Consider the following 25,297-nt stretch of genomic DNA (forward strand, 5'->3'; position numbering starts at 1 on the left):
CCCCAGAGCTACTTCAAATAGGTGTCATGCAGAGCAGGAGTACCACACCTTTCCTCCAAATCCCATGCCCGACGAGGCATCATGGGGTGAGTCTTGCACCACCAATGCGGCCGTTTCACAACATGCCACTCTACCTCACTGGTAGAATCCTCGAGTACCTACCGATGCGTTATCGATGCCCCGAGTCAGGACCAAATGTCCTGGTTGAGTCTACTGTCCTCCTAGAAAATGATGACTATCCGACCGGCATGGCGAAAGTCCTCCTTGGCGGTCGCATCGGAGATGGCTCGTTGTCCTACACATACCTTCTTAGGCACGGGCCGTAGCGACAATCGGTCATTAGAGCGAGAGCCATTGGGTGAAACAGTGCCCACAACTACAGACTTCAAAGGGATATTCGTCGTGGGATCCTTACCCTGCAGATCTGAGCCGCGGTAGATGTCATGCCACCCTGCCCCCCTATTGTTTTCCTTGTCCTCGTCTTCTTCTCTCGGAGCTCCAAGATTCAAACTCATGGGGCAGATCGAGGCAGTGGACCAGATCTGGATTTTGGGGAGGGATGGGGGCGGCGATCGAGCTACGGACACGAGAGTTCTCTTGGATTGTGGAGGTGGTTGGCGAGTGGGGTGAAAAGCAGTAGGGTTGGGAGCTAGATTAGCCTCAAGGTTGGAAGGCCATCGACGAGACGCCAACGATAGGTACAGTCACCTTAGGAGTCGCTAGCTTTAACTTTAGACCCGTCCAGAGATGGGTACAAGACAAAACTCCAAATACAGTTGATCAGTTGTCTGCTATCCTATCAGCAATGGCCCGCACCATTCCTTTCTTTTTTGGGGGGTCGCCTCCATGGCTGCTAAATAAAATGTGCCCACTTGATGCCAATGTGGCACCTGCGACTGAAGTGGACCAGACCACGTTATACACTATACAGACATGTGCACGATGATCTACCAAGTGCTAAAGCTTCGTGTCAGGACACAGGAACTTACCTATATATCTCCTGTAAAAGTAGAAACCTCTGCAACTGAACCATCGTTTCTCTCTGCTTTTCTGCTGGTGAAGTGAAGTTACGTGGGAAAAGTCTTCAAAATCCCGGATGAGAGCTTGAATGCTGCACTCAACTCAAGAGTCAGGAGTAGGTGATTACAATTACAATGGCCACACACCCTGTCTGTACCTGGACATGGCAGTACAAGGTATGAAGATTATATTCCAGAATCCAGATGATCCCACGAGTCTGTCAAAACGGTTGGCGATGCCATATTTTTTCAGATTGCCGGTCACCATCAGCATCGGGGTATCTAGGCCGGGGCCCTCCCTTCTCCCTGATCAATTCGTACGATTCATGCTATTGCCAACACAGTGCCTCTGCCAGCGACGTCTCAGGCAACAGCTCCTCCCCTCCGGTTGAGATGTTTCTGTCGAAAAATCATCGGTGTTGCACGAGACGACGCACGGACAAGAACAGGTGCCCAAACAAAGCGCAGGGGCGCAAGGCAAGCCCATGCATGATTCCTCTGTGACTCCAACCATCTAAAACACACAAATTCACATGATGAACCATGTTGTATGCAGTTGGAACAGCTCATGGCAGAGAGAGCCAATCAATGGCGTGCGTCAGGACATGCACAAGCTCATAATGCATCGGACAAGAGCTCAGATTAAACAAACAATGGCCAGACATGATATGATACTTCTGCCGACAGTGTGGTAAGATAACCAACCTCCATGCCTAATGATTCCAATCGAGTCACACCTGCTCTGCCCTACCTTTTGTGCACCTGATTTGATCGATCGATGCCACCTTCTTAAGCAACCAAACGAGATTAGGAGGCTGCAACCACACCAAGATAATAATAAGCCAACTCATGTCATTTCAATGGCTGGCACAACCTTATGATATCAACTGCATGAAAACAAACATTCTCTGCAAAAAGAGTTAATAAAATCAAATCCTGTTCACTGGTACAACTACATTACATTACATGAACTATCAGGAGGAGCTGCACAGTTTCAGAAACGAATAGCCATTCTGATTTGGAGGAACTCCATTTACACACAAGGGTACTGCCACAAACGTGTAGATAACAGCCAACACCATAGGGCAACAACGAGAGTTCCAAGTAAAAAAGAGAGAGAAAAAAAGGAAACTCAAGACACCCACAAACTTCTGCAATCACCACAGGTACAATACCTCGTCAATCAAAAAACAAAGACATACCGAAATAACACTAATAGTACAGGCGTGCTCGGCTACTTGCTGTTTTTCTTTTTCAGTAAGCTCCCAAACTTCTTTAGCAGAGGCTTATTCTTTTTCTGTTGCTGCTGCGGTTTTGTCAGAGACATTGCCACTTTACTCATATCGTCTGATACTGTCGTCCCATTTGCATTCTCAGTGCCGCTATCCTCCTCCTTGGAGTCTAATTCATCATTGGATGATTCAGTTTCTTGTTTTTTGTCTGTCGCTGTTCTCTTCTCGACAACTTTCGTGCTCTCCTGTAAGGTGAACTCAGTTTTCACTGACTCTTTCCCAACCCCAGCGCCATCTTTCTCTTCATGATGCATGTCCCCATTAGAGTCCCCATCGACAGCATTGATGTCCAGCTTCAGTTTTTTACCGTAACCTCCTTCCGTGTCTTCATTTTCGGCAACTGAAGGGGCATCTTCTTCGCGCACAGAATTGTGCGCCTCATCAACGACCACTAGTTTCTCTTCCTCTTCAGGATGCTTCTTTGTCATGGCTTCAGCAAGCAAAGCGGACAATTCATCTATTTTCTTCATGGCGTCAGCTTCTCGCATCCTGAATTCATCATTCTCTTGGGTTATGCTCTGCAATGCATTCTCTTTGTCAAGTAACCTCTCCTTCAGTTGCAAACTCTCAGCCTTCGCCTCTTGGACAGCCTTGTCGGCTTCAGCAACCGCAGATTCCGTGTACGTCAGTTTCTCTTGAAGCCTCTCTAGCTCGGTTTTAGCCTCTTGCGCAGCCATGTTGGCTTCAGCAACCACTGACTCTGTGTACATCAGTTTCTCTTGAAGCCTCTCCTTCTCGGTCTTTGCCTCCTGTACAGCCTCGTTGGCTTCAGCAACCGCTGATTTCATGTACAACAGTTTCTCTTGAAGCCTCTCTTTCTCCTCGTTGACAACTTGAAGCTCGTGCTCTGCGCCTCGCAGTGACGCAACTACCTGGTCTGCTTCTACTTTAAGAGCTTGAATTTCTTGCTCAGACTGCTTGCTTGCCGTGATAATGTCAAGCTCCTTAGATTCACATTCTTCTCTGTACTTGCTCACCTCAGCCTCCAGTTTCTCAACGGTTTTCCTTAGGCAAGCGATGTCCTGGCTCGCTTCATCAAACATTACTTCATAACTCTCTTTGGTACTCTTTAAAGCCATCTTCAGATCACCAATCTGCGCAAGAGCATGCTCGTAATCATCTTCTTTCTCCTGAAACCTCTTGTGTGCTTCCTGTGCTTCGCAAGATGCCTCATTCAATGCAGCAGTAAGATCCTCCACTGCCCTCTTCTCTTTCTCTTCTCTATCTCTAGCATCATTCAGCTCCCTAATTAGCTTGGCTTTCTCATCGGTCAGACCTTCAATCTTCGTGTTCGCAGTCTTCTCATTGTTCAAAGCCTCTGAAGCAGCTTGTTCCGCAGCCTCAAGCTTGTTCCTCAGAACATCTATTGTTGTCTGCAGTCCAAACACCTCTTGCTGTGACGCATCCAAGTGCTCATTGGTATCATTTAAATCTGTTAGAAGTCTTGCCACCTCAATCTCCAAGGCAGTTGTCTTTCCCTTGAGAACTTCAATCTCTGATTCTCTATCCTGCAAAATAGACTGGATCTTGTCCAACTCTTCAGTTGTAGATGCAAGAGAGTCACTTTTGAACTTCTCAGATAAAGTAACTTCCTCCAATTTCATTTCAAGTGATCCTGCCTTCTCTTTCCATTCTTCCAACTGCTGACGGATGTCTGTCTCAGCCTTCTGTGCATCAGCTATCTCTGACTTAAGCTCCTCAATCAATTTTTCCGCCTCAGCCAACCTCCCCTCAATGATTTTTGCCTCCTCAAGTTTGCCTTTCAGAGATGAAACTTCAGACTCCAGATTCTTGACAAGAACCTCAGTTTCACGGTTTTTACTCTCCTCGCTTGCTGCACTCGAATCAAGCAATCCTTTCAAACGCACAACTTCGTTTGAGAGAATCTCCACCTTCTCCGCATTGACCTCAGCGATCTTCATTGCATCGTCAGCGTGGCCAAGCGCCGCCTTCTTGGCCTCGCTCGCCATTGAAAGATCACGTCTGAGCCTCTCCAGCTCCTCCGTTGTGTTGACCAACGTCTCCAAGTCCGCCGCGTGCTGCCCACGCACACACTCAATCTCCCTCTGCCACTCCTCCTCACGCCTCTGCGCCTCATCGATGCCTGCCTGCTCGAGCTCATCCGCCCGGAACTTCTCAATCTCGGTGGCCTCCTCAGCCCACCTCTTGGCCATGAGCGCATCCTGGAGCTTCTCATGTGTCTCATCAGTCACTCTCTTGGCTTCGTTAAGCTCCCCGACAAGACGGTCCCTCTCACCCACAATGAAGGCCAGTTGATCCTTGGCCTTCTTCAGGTCCTCCTGGACGGACTCAAGTCGCGCCTGCAATTCGACCTCCCTCCGCGGCTGCTTCTGCAATGCCAGTGACAAAATCGCAGTGAGCATCAAGAACAAGAACTCACACAGAGCAGCAGCATTTCCATTTTTCACTTACATCGGGAGGCGTGCCGATCTTGGGCACCCTGCGCTCAACGACGGGCCTGGAGTCCGCGGATCTCGGGGACCGGTCGAACGAGAGCCGCGGCCGTGCATTCTGGGCGGCAGACGGCGGCGAGTTTGGCTCGGACTTGAACGGGCCGCCGTTGGTGCGCGAGCGCGGCGTGGATGGCGCGCCGACGCTGCTCCTCCTGGAGCCGCCTGGGGTGGATGGCCGGTGGTTGGAGGAAGGCGTCGAGGGGCGGTGGTTGGAGGAGGTTGTGGACGGGCGGTGGTTGGAGGAGGGCGTGCTCGGCCTGCTCTTGCTGATGGGGGACTCATATGGCCCAGATCTGCCAATGGCGACATCCATTAAAAATCAAAACTTTTTTCTCTTTTGCAGATTCGAGTGAGGAAGAAAAAAAGCGGAGCCAAATTGATGCGGATCGAGAGGCTACAATCACAGTTGAAAGAAGGCTCATTTTATCTTGTGATGAGACAAAAATCAAAACTTTAGGATGCACAGCGCAGGCAAGATTAAGTGCCACGTTTTATGGGATTTTGGTGGTGAAATAGCATCTCAAGACGGCACATTTTGCGCGAGTGCGTGTGGTAGAAATTAGAGAAGAAATATATTGATCAACGAAACGGGAGAATAGGAGTGGATTGGGGACGAAAGCGAGGAAATCCAAGCGCTTCCATCCAAACGAACAGTAATAGAAACCGCTTAAATCTGCCATTAAGAAAAGAGGATAAAACCGACACATCCAAAAGAAAAGAAACAAGCAAAAAAGAAATTCGATGAGAAAAATACGAGAGAGCTAGAGATGGAGAAGTCACCTTGATCTTGAGGGCAGCATTGTGGAGAAGAGCGAGTGGAGAAGAGTGAGTGGGGAAGGGAGGACAAGTGCTCACAGAGACAGACAGAGCAGAGGGGAGCTAGCAAAAGGCTGCAAAGGCAAAGGCGACCAAAAAAGAGGCAGACGAAGGCCAAGACAGCAGATGCAAAGACTCCCTCTCTCGTCCCGTCGTCTGTCTCTTGTCGCTGCGATTACGAAACTCCTCCTCTGCCTCCTGCCATCACCGTTCCCTTCCCCTGTGAACAAAACTACTCCATCTCTGCAACTGCGACGAGGAAGGAAAGAAGGGAGAGGAGGTCGTTGCGGTCGTGGTACACTGCAGTGCAGAGCGATGCGCCGTACTAGAAAATAGTAGTACTGTAGAATAGAACGGCCTCGCCTCCCTTGCAATCTGCATCCGTCCGTCCTATCGCTCTTCAATCTCTTGCGAGGTGAGATTGGTGCGCCCACCTACACCCACTGATTGCAATTGCTCTGTAAAGACGTGCACAAATTATGGATGCCACCGTGGCTAGCACATGTCCTGATTACCGTGCAGTTCAGCGCTCCTTGTGGAAATAAAAAATAAAAATGCAAGTCAGTCCAAATTCTAGTGATAAATACTTCAACAGGCTTGGGTACGGCCAGGGACGCGTGAAATTAGAGGTCGGAGAAGCCTCCTCAGGGTCTTATGGTGCTGAAGAATCGATTAGAGCGTGTTTGGTTTCTCTGCTCCGTTGGTGCAAGCACCGAGGCATGCAGTCACTGCGTGTGAGATGTATGTTTGATTGCCTGAACTGTTGGCTCACGCTTGCATCCGCCCGTGCAGCGCATCGCTCCAGCCGGGCTCAGCGCGTACGCGGGATTCGACCGCATCCACCGGGCCTGCTCAGAAGGTGCAAATTTACTGTACATATGAATTTTTTTATTTAACTCTTGATTTTATTTAAGGATGCAAGAGTGGTCCAAAAATTCTAAACATTTTCATGAGCGAACTAGAGCTCACTAGCAACCCATTTTAATTAGTTTGATCCAAAAAGTCTCAGTTAATATTTAATTAAAATTCTCCAAAAATCATAAAAAAAATCACTAATATTCTTATCATATGATGTAATAATTTATAAAAATATTTTCAACCCTAGTTTATTGATAAAAAAAGTGAGTTCTTTTATATTGCAACGTATACTCATACGGGTAACCAAACACAATCTCTTCTCAGTCAGGCTGAGCACATGCAACCAACCAAACAGACTCTACTGCATCTCTCCAGCCTGTCTCAACTCAGACTGCATGACTCATACGAATCAAGCTGAGGGCATGCGGGTAACCAAACACACCCTTAGCCGACTTCGGGATGCAATTGAGGAGGCGGGCAACGGAGAGGTGCGGCGAGACTGATCGGAGTTCCACGAGATGGACCGTGCGGCGGTGGAATGACGTCGAGGAGCGGCTGAAGGGATTCCTCGTGCTCCGACGAAGCTGAAGGCAGCCTCCGATGCGCCGGGGGAAGCTCAGTCGCGGTGGATGGCGCTCGACGAAACTTGGCGCCGGCAATGGCGGCTCTACGAGGGTGTGGAGCAAGCGGGATTGCGGGTGAATGAGAGAGCGATGGGCTGGGCGGCATATATAGGCGCGCGTACAATGGCTGCGGGATTCGCGGATGCGGTTGAGGGCGCCGGTGATCTCGGTGGCCGTTGCGACGTTGCGCCAAACACGGGAGCGAGCGCGGTGCGGATGAAGGGGGAAAAGCTGACGAGCGAGGCCGAGCTGTCAGAGAGAGAGAGGGGGAGCAGATGAGCTGAGCTGCACACTCAGGGAGAAACGGGTCGGTCCGGCGAAACGGGCGTTACAGTGCTCCTTGTGTAAATCTCTACTATTTAAAAAAATACGTAGTGATTTCTCGCACCAGATAGGACGTTCTGTCTCCAATCCTACAGTAACTGGTACGGAGAAGCGAATTAGAGGTAGCGATCGACTCGACGCCATGGTTTGGTTTCAAAGCAAAGATATATACTTACTCGTGTTTAGTCTTTAGTTGTGGCTCACTGCACTGATAATTAAGTAGGCTGGGAAGGATCACGAGACAGATAGAATTATATGGATCTAAATTAAGAGGAACTGTGATGTACTGTTGCATCATAAATACTGTTAGTCGTCCGATCGGGACAATACCAAGTGTAAAATATGATCGAGACAATTTTGGTGTGCTCTTGACCATCCTGTCCTCGTTGCATTGCAGGCGGAAACATTTCTCAGACTCCCTACGACGGGGCAGAGGAGGAGGAGGAGGACGACCGTAATAGTTTTTGCATGGGCAACATGGAGCTTTGCCTTTGCGTTGCGTGCATTGGACAGCTGCGTGCGCACATCACATCTGCTTCTCTTTCCAAAAAGCAAGAGGAAAACGCTACCCCAACCAACATCTCTCCACCTAACCTCACGGCCCGCGGGAAGAAAGAGTTATTTCAAGCCTATCTCAGCCCATGTGGCCGCATAGAGACCCAACGCCCAATGCCGGCCCATTTTTTTTCTTTGTAGATGTATATATATATATACATATGGCCTTTAAAACAGCACAAATATACTTGGCCTGAGGATGATCTGTATGTTTCCGAGTCCATTCCTTAATTATTCTCTATTCATCATGCATGCGTGCGTGTGCTTATGTATTAAGATCGTCGTCTCAGCCAACAGTCGGAACATCGATGGCGCCAGCCGCCTCCTATCCAGCAGATACTTCCCCATCGCCCATCCAGGAGGAGGAGGAGGAGGAGGAGGAGGGGAGGAGGCATGCAACCTGTTTCGGTGCATCTGCTGCCGGAGCAAGTACTGCTCGCCCCACATCCTGCGCGTCGCCCCCGGCAGGGACTACGTTCGCCTACCGGCCGGTGCCGATGGCCGTCCCCTGTGTCGGCTGCAGCTTCATCACGGTGCTGTTCCACAACCTCCGCCAGCACCAATTCCGCGTCGCCACGTCCGGTCAGGTCATCGGCTGCAGCGATGACGTGCTCCGGCCCTTCGGCAAAGACGACGACCACAAAAACACCTACGTCTCTGACGCCGCGGCCTCGCTGGTGCCAAGCGGCGTGGAGCTCCTCCACTCCAACTGCTGCAGGGTAGGCATGCTCAGTTTTTTCTACCGTATTAATCCATTACTACTTCCGTTTTCATTTACTCATCACCAATAATTTATTACAGTAATTTTAATCTTATTTTTTATTATAGTAATTTGAATATTAAAATGAGCCACCATCTTCGCTCTCAACATCACAAAAATATCACTTTAATCGAAAAAAAGAAAAAGATCTAGACCACTTATTGTCATGAACTTCTAACGGTCTAGATTAAATTAAAGAGTCCATAACAATGACCCGTATCCGTGTTTGGTTGCCTTAAATCGAACCGACCTATCTAAGAGCGGCGCGCCAAAATTGGTGGCACTCGCACCACTTAATCCTGATCGATCCGTTCTGTCCCGATCGACCCTCGTTGGGTTACCTTCTATTAATGATTTATTATAATAACAACTGGTTTAATGGGCGACCAACGATCAATATATTCACCGATGAACAATACTCCAACCACTATAAACAGTGCTCCGATCACGATCAATATTGATCCGACTACGATGAACATTGTTCTGACCATAGTAAACAGTACTCGGTCAGATGAACAGTAACTCTGACTAGTGAATAGTACCTCCAACCAGTAGACAATACTTCATGACCACGACCATTGACTACGATCAGTGGTCACGGCCAGTGATTCGATCAGTGACCACAGTTTGTTTTAGCAATTGGTCTTCGAACAGGTGGAAGAGCTAGTCGGATTCAAGTACATAGATACGCCAAACACGTAGTCGAATCCAAGAAGGTCGAGTTGCAATAAAAGACACTCGAGTAGATATATAGGAGTTTACATGGTTGATTAGAAAAGATATATTAATTATAGGAAGTTTGGAGATCAAAAGGCGTAGTTGAATTATATCTGTAAGTCTTGTTCGGTTTTAATTAGAAGTCCTGATCTCTTATGGCTAAGACCTGTCGCTCTTTAAATATGAGAGGCTCATGATCGATTGAAAAAAGCAACCATTCGATCAAACACAATCTATTTTTCACTTTTATCTCTTTTGCCTAACTTCTGTAGTCATGTTCTCTCTTCTAATCTACGTTTCTATCTATTCTTGATCTCGACAATCAAGAACAAGCCACCGACCATCTGTGCTCCGACGGGGTTCCTCCTGAGCGTGGGTGACGACAAAGGTCCGACAATACAACGTCATGACTGGGGTATCCTGGGTGTTGCTCGTCGAATTGTGCACACGAGGTGCTCGTGTGTTGGCGCGAGGATCCATATTTTTGTGCTAACATATTATGGTGACTCTGCTAGAGACTGAGTTATTCGGCTTTCTCCTAGCCGAATCCTAAAGCCCTAGCCATGTAAGACCCCTATCCCAAGATCTCATGTGCCTCCTGTATCAGTTCCTAGATCAAGTAGCTGATACGCACAGTACAATAGTTGTAGTATCACAAAAACTTCGTGCATAATTACTAAGGTTTAGAGTACAAAAGGTTACAACCCATACTATATATTACAAACCTGGCTGAGAGGTCAACAAAACACACTGGAAAGCAAAAGCCCAACACACAAGCAGCTTAGGGTGCAAACGTGACGTCTAAGAATACTCTTCATCCCTGCCTTCACCTCCAGTGAAATCGATATCAGCTTCCTCATCTGAATGACAGCAAGAGTGAGTACATAAGGTACTCAACAAACCCTATACTGCTTCAAGGTGTTGATAGATGCATAAAGGGGTAATTCAAGGATGAGACTTTACGGTTTATTTTTAAGCGTAAAGTAGTTTATATAGGTATTCAATTATATTATCTAAGATTGACTTTAAAACAGTTTAAATAGTTCAAAACCAGGTAACAAGCTACATCTAGAGTTTTTGATACTAGGAGGGCTACACCTCATTTCACAGTCCCTATCATCACATATGATGTGCCTCTAGTACCACATAGCTTCTGGCAGATCGAGCTAAGAACCTCATCATACGTACATCTAGTCCACACACTCACTCATTAAGACACACACACCAGGAGTCTAGTCAAAACGATTATTGTTGTCGCATGTCCATGACCATGGACACGACTATCCAAATAAGTTTACACTCTACAGAGGTTGTACATTGTACCAACACGATATGCTTAGCCTCCAACCGTTGCAAGCGGAGGAGCGAATCATACCGAGGCACTCCAATCACCTTTCCTGTCAGTCTTTTCTACGAGATTTACCCCCAAGCGCCAGATCCATGTACTGAAGGCCATTCCCCTTTTTAAGCCTAAGCTAGTACTAGCAACTTTCAAATAAAGGGACAGATGCCCACTTGACTGCTCACTGCCCTTAGCCTCCTAGTATGATGCCCAACTCAGTCCGGTGAAGGAGAAGTCAAGTACTACCCATTCAGGACGCATAGTTGCATGGGGTGGCTAAGCATGACGGTGCAATGACTCGGTCCTTAAATGGCCAGGGCATGTATCTTTTGGCAATGGACACCGCAGGGGTGACTCAAGCTGTCACGTCACAAATCCTTAATCACATATTTAAGCATTATGTTTAATTTGTGTAATTTATTTTGTAACTCTAGAGCAATTCATTTCAAGTCAATTGGATGAGAAGAAAAAATCTAGGAGAGAAAAAAAATGAAATTTGCAGTTAAAATGAACTCTTTTTCTAACACGTGGGTCCCACCGGAGTGGGCCAACCACCCCACTCTCTCTCCCTCTAGAGTGGCAGCCCTCTCTCTCCTTCCTCACTCCCCACCCCACCCCACCGTGCTCCTCTCCCCTCTCACTCTCCCTCTCACTCCCTCTCTCTTTTCTTCCAAAATTCGAGCTCAAGAGAGGGATTTGAGGTGAGTATATGGTACCATTGCGATCATAAGCTCATGAGCTATCAATCCCTCCAATTCATTTTCGTTTTCCCGGGGGATTTGAGCCGAATTTGGTGTCTTTTGGTGTTTAGGGTTGAAATGTGAAGAACACTGGATTTCTTCGCCTCCCGAGCTTTTCCCTCCATTTCCTCCTTCAATCGGCGGTCCACAACCTTGGTAAAGGCCATTGGGTGAGTCCTCTAAACTCCCATGGCAAGAATCCGCCTTTTGGATGGTTGGATTTCGAATTTTGAGCTAGGGGTTTGAGGTTCATGAGTTCTTGATGAATTAGAAACAATAGCCGAGTTTTGGTCGATTTTGGCGTATACATGTTGTCCTACGCGGTAGAGGAAGTCAATGTGATGCTCTAGGTCCAAGTCTCCACTCCAAATGTCGTCGAAATCGTCGCCGATGAGCTCCCAAAGTGCCCCCAACGACTCCCAGCGGTCTGATCGTCACCCCAAGATCGGTCAGACCGCCAGGGGCCAAAACCCTCTGCACGGGGGCGGTCAGACCGCGTTTCCGATGGTTTGACCGTGACTCTTGGCGGTCTGACCGCCAGTATAGTTACTGCTTGCTGAAACTTGTAAAATTCATAATAAATTCTTCGTAACTCCAAAAATTATGAAACAAGTTTTGCTGGTTTCATAATAACCTACTCTACCTATTAAAATATCCCCATCCATGACATATTGAATTAAATTTCTGAGATTAATTAATTAGGTTAAAGATTCATTAATTCACCGTTAATTCATCATAAGTCCAAAATTGATGAATACAATTTTTCTAGTTTCCTTATTACTTGTTCTATCTAGGAAAAATATTTTCATCCATTATATGCATATTATGGTATATATTTGTACTTCATCCATACTCATGGCATTGCACGCGTTATTTATTTTAGAGAACGCCGAGCTGGTGATCCAGGAGAGTGAGAAAACTTTTGGCTGCCACCTGAACAGCATGGCAAGCATTTATCATATTGAACCCTGTCAGTTGAATTGAATAAAGTCTAAATAGTGATAAATTATGCTTATGTATAGGTTTGCATGTATAGGAAGTCGATGTTGGGCTTTTATGAGTAGAACCTATGTTGATCGCATTGTCTCTACCTTGAATTATTGTTGATCTATATCCTTGTAGCATGGGTTTATTCATGATGAGGTCTAACTTAAAAGTGATGCGAGATGCTTAGCAATACATAGGTCCTTGGTAGAAGTCAAGCGGTGGAACATCCCATCGTTCGCGAGCTATAGGTTAAATTACTTTCACAATAGTTACCGTGTTGGGTTGTTGGTGTTGGTTGGTTGAGTGGTGAGTATGGGAAGAGAAGTGAGCTGTGTTAGGGGTGTCATCTGCCCTCAAGGAAAGTCCGGGGGTAGTTCGGGAAGGGAACCATGACACCATAGTCCGCTTGCATCGTTTAAGGCTGATCATCGGGGTAGTTGGCTTTAGCACTTACCTTACTCACCACATGCCGATCTAATGGTAAGACAAGCTGAATACCTTCACAGTTGTGGCTTTGTGGGCGTGGGTATCGACGGTGTGAGCGGACGAGCTTGTAAGCGGTACTAGTTTGATTCGTTGGGCGCGAAAGAATGACTCACGCCGGTTGATGAATGGAAGTGGGCCGCCTTTGTTGTCGTATTTGGGAAAGTCCATCTTATGGAATCGTGGTGGCCGTTCGTCGTGGCGATCATCAGCATAGGAGCGGATCGTGTTGTTGTGCGCGCGCGTCGTGGGCCTGGTAAGGAACGATTTCCCGATGTTGGCGCTCGAGGCGGGTGATGGCAATGTTGTGGGTGGCCTGTTGCTGGGGAGATGTCGCTCAGCGTGCCTTCAATGGGGTCGAGTTTGACCATCTTGGCGACGATGGTGTCCAAGGTGGCCTTTAGTGCGGCGGCCAGATAATAGTTCTCCGCCATGATGATAGCGTCGGTGGAAGCGGTAGGAACGATTGATCCTGATACCAAGGTATTATGGATGGAGGTTCGACAGAGATTGTGCAGGTAGTACTGGTGCTCGACGGGGGACGAGGTATGACTCCTCGCCTCCCCAGAGCTATGGTGGAGAACTGGTGCAGAGCACTGAGAGGAAGAGAGAGGGATATATTAGATCAATCTGTTGCTTGCCTTTATTCAATCTATCGGCCTACTTATATAGAGTGTCGGCTTCCAATTGCTAACTGAAATCCAAACAAACACAATTCAATGGCTAACAACCGAGCTAACTAACTTCGATAACTATCTGGCAAGCGATGTGATCTTGAACCGGCGCCTACTCATGCGCCGGGCTGGATTGCTTGTGGTGCCTGCTATATGCATGGCCCCACATAACAAGTGACTTGGTGCCAAAGTTCCATTCTCATTGCTCAAAGGTAGGCTGGAATGGATAATATTTCTTTTGATTTCTAACTTCAAATGGAATCGAGGGTTCGAGTTTCCTATACCTTAGATGATTAAGTAGTCACATAAATCAGTTCATATTGTATGTCGATGCCATATTGGAAAGGTTATCATGTATTATTTAAAACTCAAATAAACTCTGCATGCTTTTAAATTTCTGAAAGAAACATTCCGTGCTATTTACAAAGAAAGAAAAATTAAGATACTAAGGGCATGCTTGCGAATATACATTTTGAGAAAGAAAAAAATAGCTCCCATAAGTTTAGAGTGGCCTTAACCCTTAAACCTATTCGCTATTAGAGGCTAAAAAGCCTTGCACCCAATGTGCTGGGGGGGGGGGGGTGGATAAAGGGCTGATATTTTGACTGAAATCTGGCATCGTTAACTGCATATTTGACTGAAATTTGGATCGTTCCTTACGTTTGGGGGGGGGGGGGGGGCTCTTGTGTGGTGTGCTTTTGCAGATACGATGGACTCGGTGAAGGACGTGCTCGAGAAGATGGGGAAGAGGTTCGGTGAGGCGGTCCGCAAGACCAAGAACAACACTAGGAACTTCTGGCAGCATTGTGAGCTTGGATTCTATAGTTGTTCGATCTTTTGACAAAATTCGATTATGAAGTTATTGCTTTGTGTTTTTCATCAGATTGTGAATGTGTAGTTTATGGTCAAGTAGATTTTGTTCTCGTGGTATGCGATTAATTTGTCAGTTGTACTGCTTGTTAGCCGCGATGAATTCTTATTGATGGGGTCAGACAAAAAGAGGGACAACTAAGTTTAATTGACTCTAGTTTCACTTGATTCCACTTGTGTACGTTTCATTTGGAATTTCTGGTGAGCATTGCAGATTTATGATGGAGCTGACTTAAGGTTTAACTGATTTCTTGGGTGTTTTGTACAATTCCTTTTCGTAGCATTGTTAAGTAGTTGAAGTAGACCTGTATTAAGTTCATTTACGGGGATAATGATTGATTATGCGGCTTCTAAGCTCATGTGACTGAGAAGTTTGGTTCCATGTATTTGGTTGTACGATGTGTGATGACATGTTTATGCATAGTTGTTAGATAAATTATGACTATGTTTCTTCAAGTTCTTAAAACGCAGAGAAGCTGAAGTATTAAGATCTTCCTTATTTTTTTAATGAATCAGATCAACTAATATAGTTAGTGTTGGAATGAAATGTCACCTTTACATTGTTTGCCGGATACATTGATCCTGCGTATTCTTGTATTGAGTCATAGCACGCGCTTCTCATGTGGCATGTATAATTGATATTTTTCGTGTTTAAACAGTGAAAATTGGACCAAGCATCACTGATGCAGCAATGGGCAGGATCTCACAGATCACCAAAGTCATTGCGGAAGGTGGATATGAAATTTTTTTCCCATCAAACCTTTGATGTTGCCCCCGGCGAAAAACTCAAGAAACCATATGCATGTTATTTGTCAACCTCTGCTGGTCCTGTCATGGGTGTTCTTTACTTGTCCAATGTAAAGCTGGCATTCTGCAGCGATAATCCACTTGCTTACAAGGTTGGAGACACAACTGATTGGAGCTACTACAAGGTAATTATCAGGAACTCAGGAAGTATAAGGTCTGTTTTCCGATATACAGTTCATATCGAAGCTTATTTTGTTAGGATAATCAGGCTTACAGAGTTCTCTTGAAATAATACACCATGCTTAATATATTTTATGAAAAGTAAAGTTGCAGAATTCGTAAAATCAGTTTTGATTCTACTTGTCATTATAGTTCCTTCTTTTTATGCAAATAGGAATATGTTGGCAATCTCATTTGCTGGCATTAGTCATCACTTACTAATATCTGTACTCTATAAGAGAATATGTAACTTATAAACAGTTCTATATCTGAAAACAGGTGGTCATCCCCCTTGATCAACTGAGGTCAGTTGATTCTTCGACAAGCAGAACCAACACAGCTGAGAAATACATTCAGGTGGTTTCTGTTGATAACTATTAGTTTTGGTTCATGGGCTTCGTGTACTACGACAGTGCCGTGAAGAATCTGCAAGAAGCACATCAGGAGGCTCAGAGCTTACGTGCTCAGTGATGTCTATAGATTAGAGCTACAGTTGTGATATACTTTGTGTTTGGACAAATGGACTGTTGTCTCGGTTTAGTTGGATAGGTATTGGCATTTGCCGCGATTTGTACCTTTCTTAAAATCAGTTTTTCAATGTGCGACATCGTGTGCATCCTGTCCTGTTTGCTCTTTTCTGTGAATTGTCATCTATGATTTGAACCTATTTTGATTCAGAAGTAGTTCAGAGTACTTTGTAAATATTCCTACACGGTCATCTATGAATTGTCATCTATGATTTGAGCCTATTTACGGTGTCATCTATGATTTGAACATGTGAAAAAACGATGCTGCTACGACGGTTATGACGGTTGAGAAAAAACAGTTTAATATAGGAGAAAGAATATATTGGATAAGATATAGAGTAGCTGCTGGAGATGGATGTAACGAGAGATGCTGTAATAGTATTTTAGAGGATAAAATTTTAAGATAACTGTTAGAGATGATCTAAGTAGATATGATGGATAAATTGTACACGATGACAATATAGTACAAAAGTATCATAAACATGAAATGAAACTGGAAGCTAAGGGAATACAAAGGTTTGCTTCAATTATGAGTTTGTCTCCAATGTCGGGAAGGAACAATATCATCGTGGAAAAATACCTGCAGAAATAAACTCACTAAGTATCTGTTGTTGGTTGAGTAAACCAACAGGTTTATTCCCTTCTTCAGCCACCATCATGGCATCATGATCAACTATACCGATCCGCCCGCCGTCCATAGTTAGCTCAATTCTTCTTCTTTTTCAAATGTTGCTGAGTCTGACCTATCTCAGCGTCTCCAGTTCCTTTGGTCTCAAAGAAAGTCTGGCCTTGAACAGATTTAGTTGCTTCCATGATTCCGGATCTTCCATTAGGAGAGCACTCATTCATTGGAAAATTAGTGCAATCATTATTGATCTCTTCATTGTTATTTTTGTCCGAACTGATGGCCTTTTTAGTTTCTGGTGTGGCATGATCAGTAGCATTCCTGTCTGCAGGAACTATAACCGGTATCCGAGGCGTACGATTCACAACAACATGGCTCTGACTGTTCCTGGCCAGTTCTGAAAAACCAATGGAGTCGTCAAAACTACATAGCAACAGAATTATCCAATGAAAACGCTTCTCAACTTTTTTTCCCAACTAAGTCGTCCTTCTCATTTGGCAATTCACCTCATATGACAGACCAAAAGATAACTTTCCTGTTTCCCCTATGACTTGGGGATTCAGCTTGCCATTTCAAGCATCGCAAGTCGAAGTCAATGTGATTCATGATATCTATGTTTTGCGGTAGAAAGATTAACAAAAAAGATCTAAACCAGATGGGAAAAAAGTGTTGTGCCAAGCTAGACCAGACAAGGAAGTTCACAATTTACGGCTTCAGAGAAAGCTAGCTTTAGGTGCATACATTTCAAGATTACTTATTATTAGCCTATTTCTTTCTGTGCTAAACGCTGCCACTCAAAATTTAATATACTCATTTTGTCACAAATATGTCATTTTTGACATTCAAACTCCAAGAATTAACTCTGGCCATTAATTTTCAATACTAATACGTTAGCAAAATATTATTATTATTTAAGATTATAACATTATAGATAGACTTTTAACAGCAAGTGCGTCATTTTCGTTTGTCCAAAGTCAATACTTTATTACTATAATATATTAGCAATTGAGGCTGATTAAGTTTAATTGCATGCATAGCATGTTTAACATAAAGATCAGCGAGTATCTTATATTTACTAATTGGAGACTTCTTTTGGTGCCTTCACGTTAATCCTAAGAAAATTCTAGAAACTCCCGTAAAAAAGCAAAACATCCAATCGTCGAATTAATTGATTGACTAACTGTAACTATAGATCAACAACCAGACCAAACAATATATAAGATTAAAAAATAAATCATAGAATCCAGCCTCAAGACTACTTATTGCTTTGCCATTCCTTCCTTTTTTGTTGTAGATATTATTTATCCAACAAGATTACGTTAGCAATCAACACACTTTTTCAAATCAATTATAATCAAACATTACAAAATTAAAACAACAGAAAGCAAACATATTACGGATTATCACACAAAAATAATATCAAAGAATTTCTAATGTATTTATAAAAAAAAATGAGATACCGTGACAACATTAAAATAATAATAATTTCAAAAAATCAAGAAACAAATAAAAATCAATTTGCATAACACATAAAATTAAAATTATAAATTAGATCTATTCACAAATAATAAACATGATTCTAATATTATGAACACAAATTATATTTATATTTTACATTCTAATTATATTCTAATATTTAAATATAAATAGTTGATGTATCTTAGCATACAACCATTATTAATATAAATATCTATAATTCAGCCGTAAGCTAAATTTCTAGCCTGTGCAGTCGCACGGGTTGATGCGCTAGTTAATTATTAATTAGGCTTTATGCTAGTTAAAATTAAGAAACTAGGTTAAAGTGTTAAACCCGGTATCAAATCTCACAGTTCATCTTGCTTTATCGCGTGTATTTCATATTATGTTTCCTTTCCCAACCTCATGTCTAATGGATAGCCACCCGTTTGCATAAATCTTATTTCAGAGCCTAAGAAGCACAAACTACAACGCAATGTACCAAGCAAACCCACATTGTATGTTACTTGTAATGTTAGAAAAACCACCATCGTTGCATACTTATCTTGTTTAATGAAAATGTCCTAATGTGGCAAAACTAATACGTAACATTATAACTGAACTCAGAAGAAGCAGAACAGTACTTCAGCAGTGCTCATCTTCATTACAATGACCTCCGCACGGTAGCTTCATATGGTATGCATGTTCACATGATAACATAACAAAAGAAAGAAAGAAATTGCTGGCAACTTGACATACCCAGAAGTGAACAGCAATTCGAGCATCTAATACAACTAAATCCTAACATAAGCTTACCAAAACATTGCGATGACCAGTCACCATGCAATAAATCCTATGGCAGTAGCTTGACATTTTGGAAGAGATACGAAAGTCTACCAAAAGAAATAAAACATGTCAATCTACAAAAATCATAGTGTACAATAACTTAACCCCGAAGTATTTTACTAAGGTCGAGAACCCCCGAATGCGCTGCGCAACATCGCGCTCGACCGCGGGAGCACAGGCAACCAGCGGCGTGAGGGGGGATTTTTTTGTGAGTACCCAGGCCAACCTAGATGACTTCCCAAAGCGCTGTGAGCACGTTCTCATAAGTACTATTCTTCATATGCAATGTTCTGTTTATGAGCAAAATATCGTTATTAGTTTTGCCAAATCCAGTAAATAGTGGTGGATGCAAAAAAAGGTACACTTTGCAAAGAGCTAGGATATATTAACAATAGACTAGACTCACCTGATGCATACTGTTGAGAGCTTTTACCATGTCTGATGATTTATGACTGGCTCAACCTTATGATATCAACTGCATGAAAACAAACATTCTCTGCAAAAAGAGTTAATGAAATCATATCCTGGTCACTGGTACCATTACATTACATGAACTATCAGGAAGATCTGCAGTTTCGGAAATGAAGAACCATTCTGATTAGGAGGAACTCAATTTACACACAAGGGAACTGCCACAAACGTGTAGATAACAGCCAACACCATAGGGCAACAACGAGTGTTCCAAGTAAAAGGAGGGAGGAGGGGGGGGGGGGGGGGACGGGGGGAAGGAAACTCAAGACACCCACAAACTTCTGCAATCACAGGTACAATACACCTCGTCAAACAAAAAAACAAAGACATATCGAAATAACACTAATAGTACAGGCGTGCTCGGCTACTTGCTGTTTTTCTTTTTCAGTAAGCTCCCAAACTTCTTTAGCAGAGGCTTATTCTTTTTTTGTTGCTGCTGCTGTTTTGTCGGAGACATTGCCACTTTACTCGTATCATCAGATACTGTCGTCCCATTTGCATTCTCAGTGCCGCTATCCTCCTTCTTGGAGTCTAATTCATCATTGGATGATTCAGTTTCTTGTTTTTTGTCTGTCGCCGTTTTCTTCTCGACAACTTTCATGCTCTCCTTTAAGGTGAACTCAGTTTTCACTGACTCTTTCTCAACCCCAGCGCCATCTTTCTCTTCATGATACATGTCCCCATTAGAGTCCCCATTGACAGCATCGATGTCCAGCTTCAGTTTTTTACCGTCACCTCCTTCCGTGTCTTCATTTTCGGCAACTGAAGGGGCATCTTCTTCGCGCACAGAATTGTGCGCCTCATCAACGACCACTAGCTTCTCTTCCTCTTCAGGATGCTTCTTTGTCATGGCTTCAGCAAGCAAAGCAGACAATTCATCTATTTTCTTCATGGCATCAGCTTCTCGCATCCTGAATTCATCATTCTCTTGGGTTATGCTCTGCAATGCATTCTCTTTGTCAAGTAACCTCTCCTTCAGTTGCAAACTCTCAGCCTTCGCATCTTGCGCAGCCTTGTCAGCTTCAGCAACCGCTGACTCTGTGTATTTCAGTTTCTCTTGAAGCCTCTCTCGCTCAGCTTTAACCTCTTGCGCAGCCACGTTGGCTTCAGCAACAGCTGACTCTGTGTACATCAGTTTCTCTTGAAGCCTCTCCTTCTCGGTCTTTGCCTCCTGTACAGCCTCGTTGGCTTCGGCAACCGCTGATTTCATGTACATCAGTTTCTCTTGAAGCCTCTCTTTCTCCTTGCTGACAACTTGAAGCTCATGCTCTGCTCCTCGCAGTGACGCAACTACCTGGTCTGCTTCTACTTTAAGAGCTTGAATTTCTTGTTCAGACTGCTTGCTTACCGTGATAATGTCAAGCTCCTTAGATTCACATTCTTCTCTGTACTTGCTCACCTCAGCCTCCAGTTTCTCAACGGTTTTCCTTAGGCAAGCGTTGTCCTGGCTTGCCTCATCAAGCATTACTTCATAACTCTCTTTGGCACTCTTTAAAGCCATCTTCAGATCACCAATCTGTGCAAGAGCATGCTCGTAATCATCTTCTTTCTCCTGAAACCTCTTGTGTGCTTCCTGTGCTTCGCAAGATGCCTCATTCAATGCAGCAGTAAGATCCTCCACTGCCCTTTTCTCTTTCTCTTCTCTATCTCTAGCATCATTCAGCTCCCTAATTAGCTTGGCTTTCTCATCGGTCAGAACTTCAATCTTCATGTCCGCAGTCTTCTCATTGTTCAAAGCCTCTGAAGCAGCTTGTTCCGCAGCCTCAAGCTTGTTCCTCAGAACATCTATTGTTGTCTGCAGTCCAAACACCTCTTGCTGTGACGCATCCAAGTGCTCATTGGTATCATTTACATCCGTTAAAAGTCTTGCCACCTCAATTTCCAAGGCAGTTGTCTTTCCCTTGAGAACTTCAATCTCTGATTCTCTATCCTGCAAAATAGACTGGATCTTGTCTAACTCTTCAGTTGTAGATGCAAGAGAGTCACTTTTGAACTTCTCAGATAAAGTAACTTCCTCCAATTTCATTTCAAGTGATCCTGCCTTCTCTTTCCATTCTTCCAACTGCTGACGGATGTCTGTCTCAGCCTTCTGTGCATCCGCGATCTCTGACTTAAACTCCTCCATCAATTTTTCTGCCTCAGCCAACCTCCCCTCAATGATTTTTGCCTCCTCAAGTTTGCCTTTCAGAGATGAAACTTCAGACTCCAGATTCTTGACAAGAACCTCAGTTTCACGGTTTTTACTCTCTTCGTTTGCTGCACTCGAATCAAGCAATCCTTTCAAGCGCACAACTTCGTTTGAGAGAATCTCCACCTTCTCCGCATTGACCTCAGCAATCTTCATTGCATCGTCAGCGTGGCCAAGCGCCGCCTTCTTGGCCTCGTTCGCCATTGAAAGATCATGCCTAAGCCTCTCCAACTCCTCCGTTGTGTTGACTAACGTCTCCAAGTCCGCTGCGTGCTGCCCACGCACACACTCAATCTCCCTCTGCCACTCCTCCTCACGCCTCTGCGCCTCATCGATGCCTGCCTGCTCGAGCTCATCCGCCCGGAACTTCTCAATCTCGGTGGCCTCCTCAGCCCACCTCTTGGCCATGAGCGCATCCTGGAGCTTCTCATGTGTCTCATCAGCCACTCTCTTGGCTTCGTTCAGCTCCCCGACAAGACGGTCCCTCTCACCCACAATGAAGGCCAGTTGATCCTTGGCCTTCTTCAGGTCCTCCTGGACGGACTCAAGTCGCGCCTGCAATTCGACCTCCCTCCGCGGCTGCTTCTGCAATGCCAGTGACAAAATTGCAGTGAGCATCAAGAACAAGAACTCACACAGAGCAGCAGCATTTCCATTTTTCACTTACATCGGGAGGCGTGCCGATCTTGGGCACCCTGCGCTCAACGACGGGCTTGGAGTCCGCGGATCTTGGGGACCGGTCGAACGAGAGCCGCGGCCGCGCATTCTGGGCGGCCGACGGCGGCGAGTTTGGTTCGGACTTGAACGGGCCACCGCTGGTGCGCGAGCGCGGCGTGGATGGCGTGCCGACGCTGCTCCTCCTGGAGCCGCCTGGGGTGGATGGCCGGTGGTTGGAGGAAGGCGTCGAGGGGCGGTGGTTGGAGGAGGGCGTGGACGTGCGGTGGTTGGAGGAGGGCGTGCTCGGCCTGCCCTTGCTGATGGGGGACTCATTTGGCCCAGATCTGCCAATGGCGACATCCATTAAAAATCAAAACTTTTTTCTCTTTTGCCGATTCGAGTGAGGAAGAAAAAAGCGGAGCCAAATTGATGCGGATCGAGAGGCTACAATCACAGTTGAAAGAAGGCTCATTTTATCTTGTGATGAGACAAAAATCAAAACTTTAGGATGCACAGCGCAGGCAAGATTAAGTGCCACGTTTTATGGGATTTTGGTGGTGAAATAGCATCTCAAGACGGCACATTTTGCGCGAGTGCGTGTGGTAGAAATTAGAGAAGAAATATATTGATCAACGAAACGGGAGAATAGGAGTGGTTTGGGACGAAAGCGAGGAAATCCAAGCGCTTCCTTCCAAACGAACAGTAATAGAAACCGCTTAGATCTGCCATTAAGAAAAGAGGATAAAAGCGACACACCCAAAAGAAAAGAAACAAGAAAAAAAGAAATTCGACGAGACAAATGCGAGAGAGCTAGAGATGGAGAAGTCACCTTGATCTTGAGGGCAGCATTGTGGAGATGTGATGGTGGAGAAGAGCGAGTGGGGAAGAGCGAGTGGGGAAGGGAGAACAAGTGTTCACAGAGACAGCAGAGGGGAGCAAGCAAAAGACTGCAAAGGCAAAGGCGACCAAAAAAGAGGCAGAGGAAGGCCAAGGCAGCAGATGCAAAGACTCCCTCTCTCGTCCCGTCGCCTGTCTCTCTCTCTCTCTCTCTCGTCGCTGCGATTACGAAACTCCTCTGCCACCTGCCATCACCGTTCCCTTCCCCTGTGAACAGAACTACTCCATCTCTGCAACTGCGACGATGAACTGATGAAGGAAGGAAGGGAGAGGAGGTCGTTGCGGTCGTGGTACACTGCAGTGCAGAGCGATGCGCCGTACTAGAAAATAGTAGTACTGTAGAATAGAACGGCCTCCCTCCCTTGCAATCTGCATCCGTCCGTCCTATCCCTCTTCAATCTCTTGCGTGGTGAGATTGGTGCGCCCACCACCCTCTAAGGTCTTGTTGGTTGTCTACATAAAAAGAAATTAGCTCGACATATGTCTATAACCTTAAAGAATCATAGGTGGTTTTCATTTATAATTTTAAAGAATCATAGTTGGTTACTCGTATTTATTATTCTTGTTTAATTCGGTCGATATAAATATACATCCATAGTTTAACCTGGGAGGAAAGTTTAATTCAAGCTTCTCTTTGTAGCCTGGTCCGATAGATAAAAACTCCTACATCTATTCATACAAGCGAGCTCATTCGTCAGTATCACAAAATCATCTTAATATAAGCAATTAATCATAATCTTAACTCTTACATCCGTTTCTACAATTTTAAATTCGATTAACCAAATAGAAACTCAACTCAGTCTGTTCAAATAGATATAACTAATCAAAATTCTTCTTTTCAACCAATATAAATACACTCAATCTATTTATCTATATATGAACAACCAATCTTATTCCTACTTATTGCAATTGCACTGTAAATACGTGCACAAATTATGGATGCCACCATGGGCGGACCCACCATGATGCATGGGTATTCAATTGAATACCCAACTTTTTTGCAAAAAAATTAAGTATATAGCACATATACTACGTATATATATCTTTGCTGCTTCAATTCATCAGACCACTCAGCAAATTGTAAACTAATTGTTTTAGTAAACTAATAAAAGTGATTTCACTAATTTTGGGGGTGTTATGGATTAGTTATGAATTAATCTATCTGCAACATATTTACTCAATCATGCACGTTACAATAACTATTTTAAGATTTCATGTATTTTTACACGATAGAGGATCATGTAAGAAGACTAAAAAATTTTGTTTCATAATTTTTGGATTAGTAAATAATTAACTATGCATTTAACTCGAATTAATAAATGAGTTGCACGTTTTTCTTTTTTTTCAAACTTACTCTCCATGTAATATGATGTAAAGGATATTATTTTTGAAAACAAATTTCATAAAAGGTCTTATAATTGTCTCTAGTTTTTTTTAGAATTTTTTGTGATTTTTTTAAATTTTTTAAATTTTTGGACGTGTTTTTGCAACAAAATCAAATTTTTAGGGGTTTTTTTTGCAACAAAATAATTTTTGGAGGGAAAAGTTAAAATCCAAGTGACTTTAGGGGGGTTTGCATTTTTCCCTAACTGAAAAGAGCCCACATAGCAACAAATATCAGGTATTTATGATCTTTATGTTGTGACTGCCCAGTTCGGCAATCAGCAGTTGAGCGTAAATTTTTTGTGCAAGTTAAGGATAGTGACATCATTAAACGCTTCCAAGCCATAAAGGAACACAAAGTTAAATTGTAATTTTGTTTAAATGCTTTGTAATTTCTTTTAATTAGTTGAAACTTCTCTATATGAACAATTTATACTTTAAAATTTACGCTATTATGGACTTCTCGTATTTTGGATTGAACATTTTTTTTAATACTGAATACCCAATCGCTAAATCCTGGGTCCGCCACTGGATGCCACTATGCTAGCACATTTCCTGATTACCGTGCAGTTCAGCGCTCCTTGTGGAAAGAAAAAATAAATATGCACAAGTCATTCCAAGTTCTAATAATAAATACTGCAACTGCATAAATTTTAGTGTGCATGAGAGAAAGAAACTACTCCTACTATGACTGTAGTAACTGGTACGGAGAAGCGAATTAGAGGTAGTGATCGACTCGACGCCATGG

General features: G+C 44.2%; 2 protein-coding genes and 1 pseudogene across 3 annotated transcripts; 1 reads left to right on the forward strand and 2 right to left on the reverse strand.

The window, feature by feature from the left end:
- Positions 1-1,939: 1,939 nt before the first annotated feature.
- On the reverse strand, positions 1,940-23,573 carry LOC133907510 (WEB family protein At3g02930, chloroplastic-like). Of its 2 annotated transcripts, XM_062349565.1 has the most exons (4): positions 23,194-23,573; positions 5,566-5,648; positions 4,745-5,078; positions 1,940-4,662 (listed from the first exon to the last, which is right to left on the reverse strand). In XM_062349565.1, the coding sequence occupies exons 2-4, from the start codon at positions 5,583-5,585 to the stop codon at positions 2,254-2,256; spliced, it is 2,763 nt and encodes a 920-aa protein (XP_062205549.1). In that variant the 5' UTR covers positions 5,586-5,648; positions 23,194-23,573; the 3' UTR covers positions 1,940-2,253. The 2 variants fall into 2 exon arrangements, with proteins under 2 accessions (XP_062205549.1, XP_062205548.1); XM_062349564.1 differs by lacking the exon at positions 23,194-23,573 and having other exon boundaries at positions 5,566-6,260.
- On the forward strand, positions 14,374-16,218 carry LOC133907512 (GEM-like protein 1; annotated as a pseudogene).
- Positions 19,704-23,238, reverse strand: LOC133907511 (WEB family protein At5g16730, chloroplastic-like). Its single transcript, XM_062349566.1, has 3 exons — positions 23,099-23,238; positions 22,280-22,613; positions 19,704-22,197 (listed from the first exon to the last, which is right to left on the reverse strand). The coding sequence occupies exons 1-3, from the start codon at positions 23,116-23,118 to the stop codon at positions 19,789-19,791; spliced, it is 2,763 nt and encodes a 920-aa protein (XP_062205550.1). The 5' UTR covers positions 23,119-23,238; the 3' UTR covers positions 19,704-19,788.
- Positions 23,574-25,297: the final 1,724 nt, after the last annotated feature.

The sequence above is a fragment of the Phragmites australis genome, chromosome 24 (genome assembly GCF_958298935.1).
Source record: "Phragmites australis chromosome 24, lpPhrAust1.1, whole genome shotgun sequence".
Lineage (NCBI taxonomy): Eukaryota > Viridiplantae > Streptophyta > Magnoliopsida > Poales > Poaceae > Phragmites > Phragmites australis.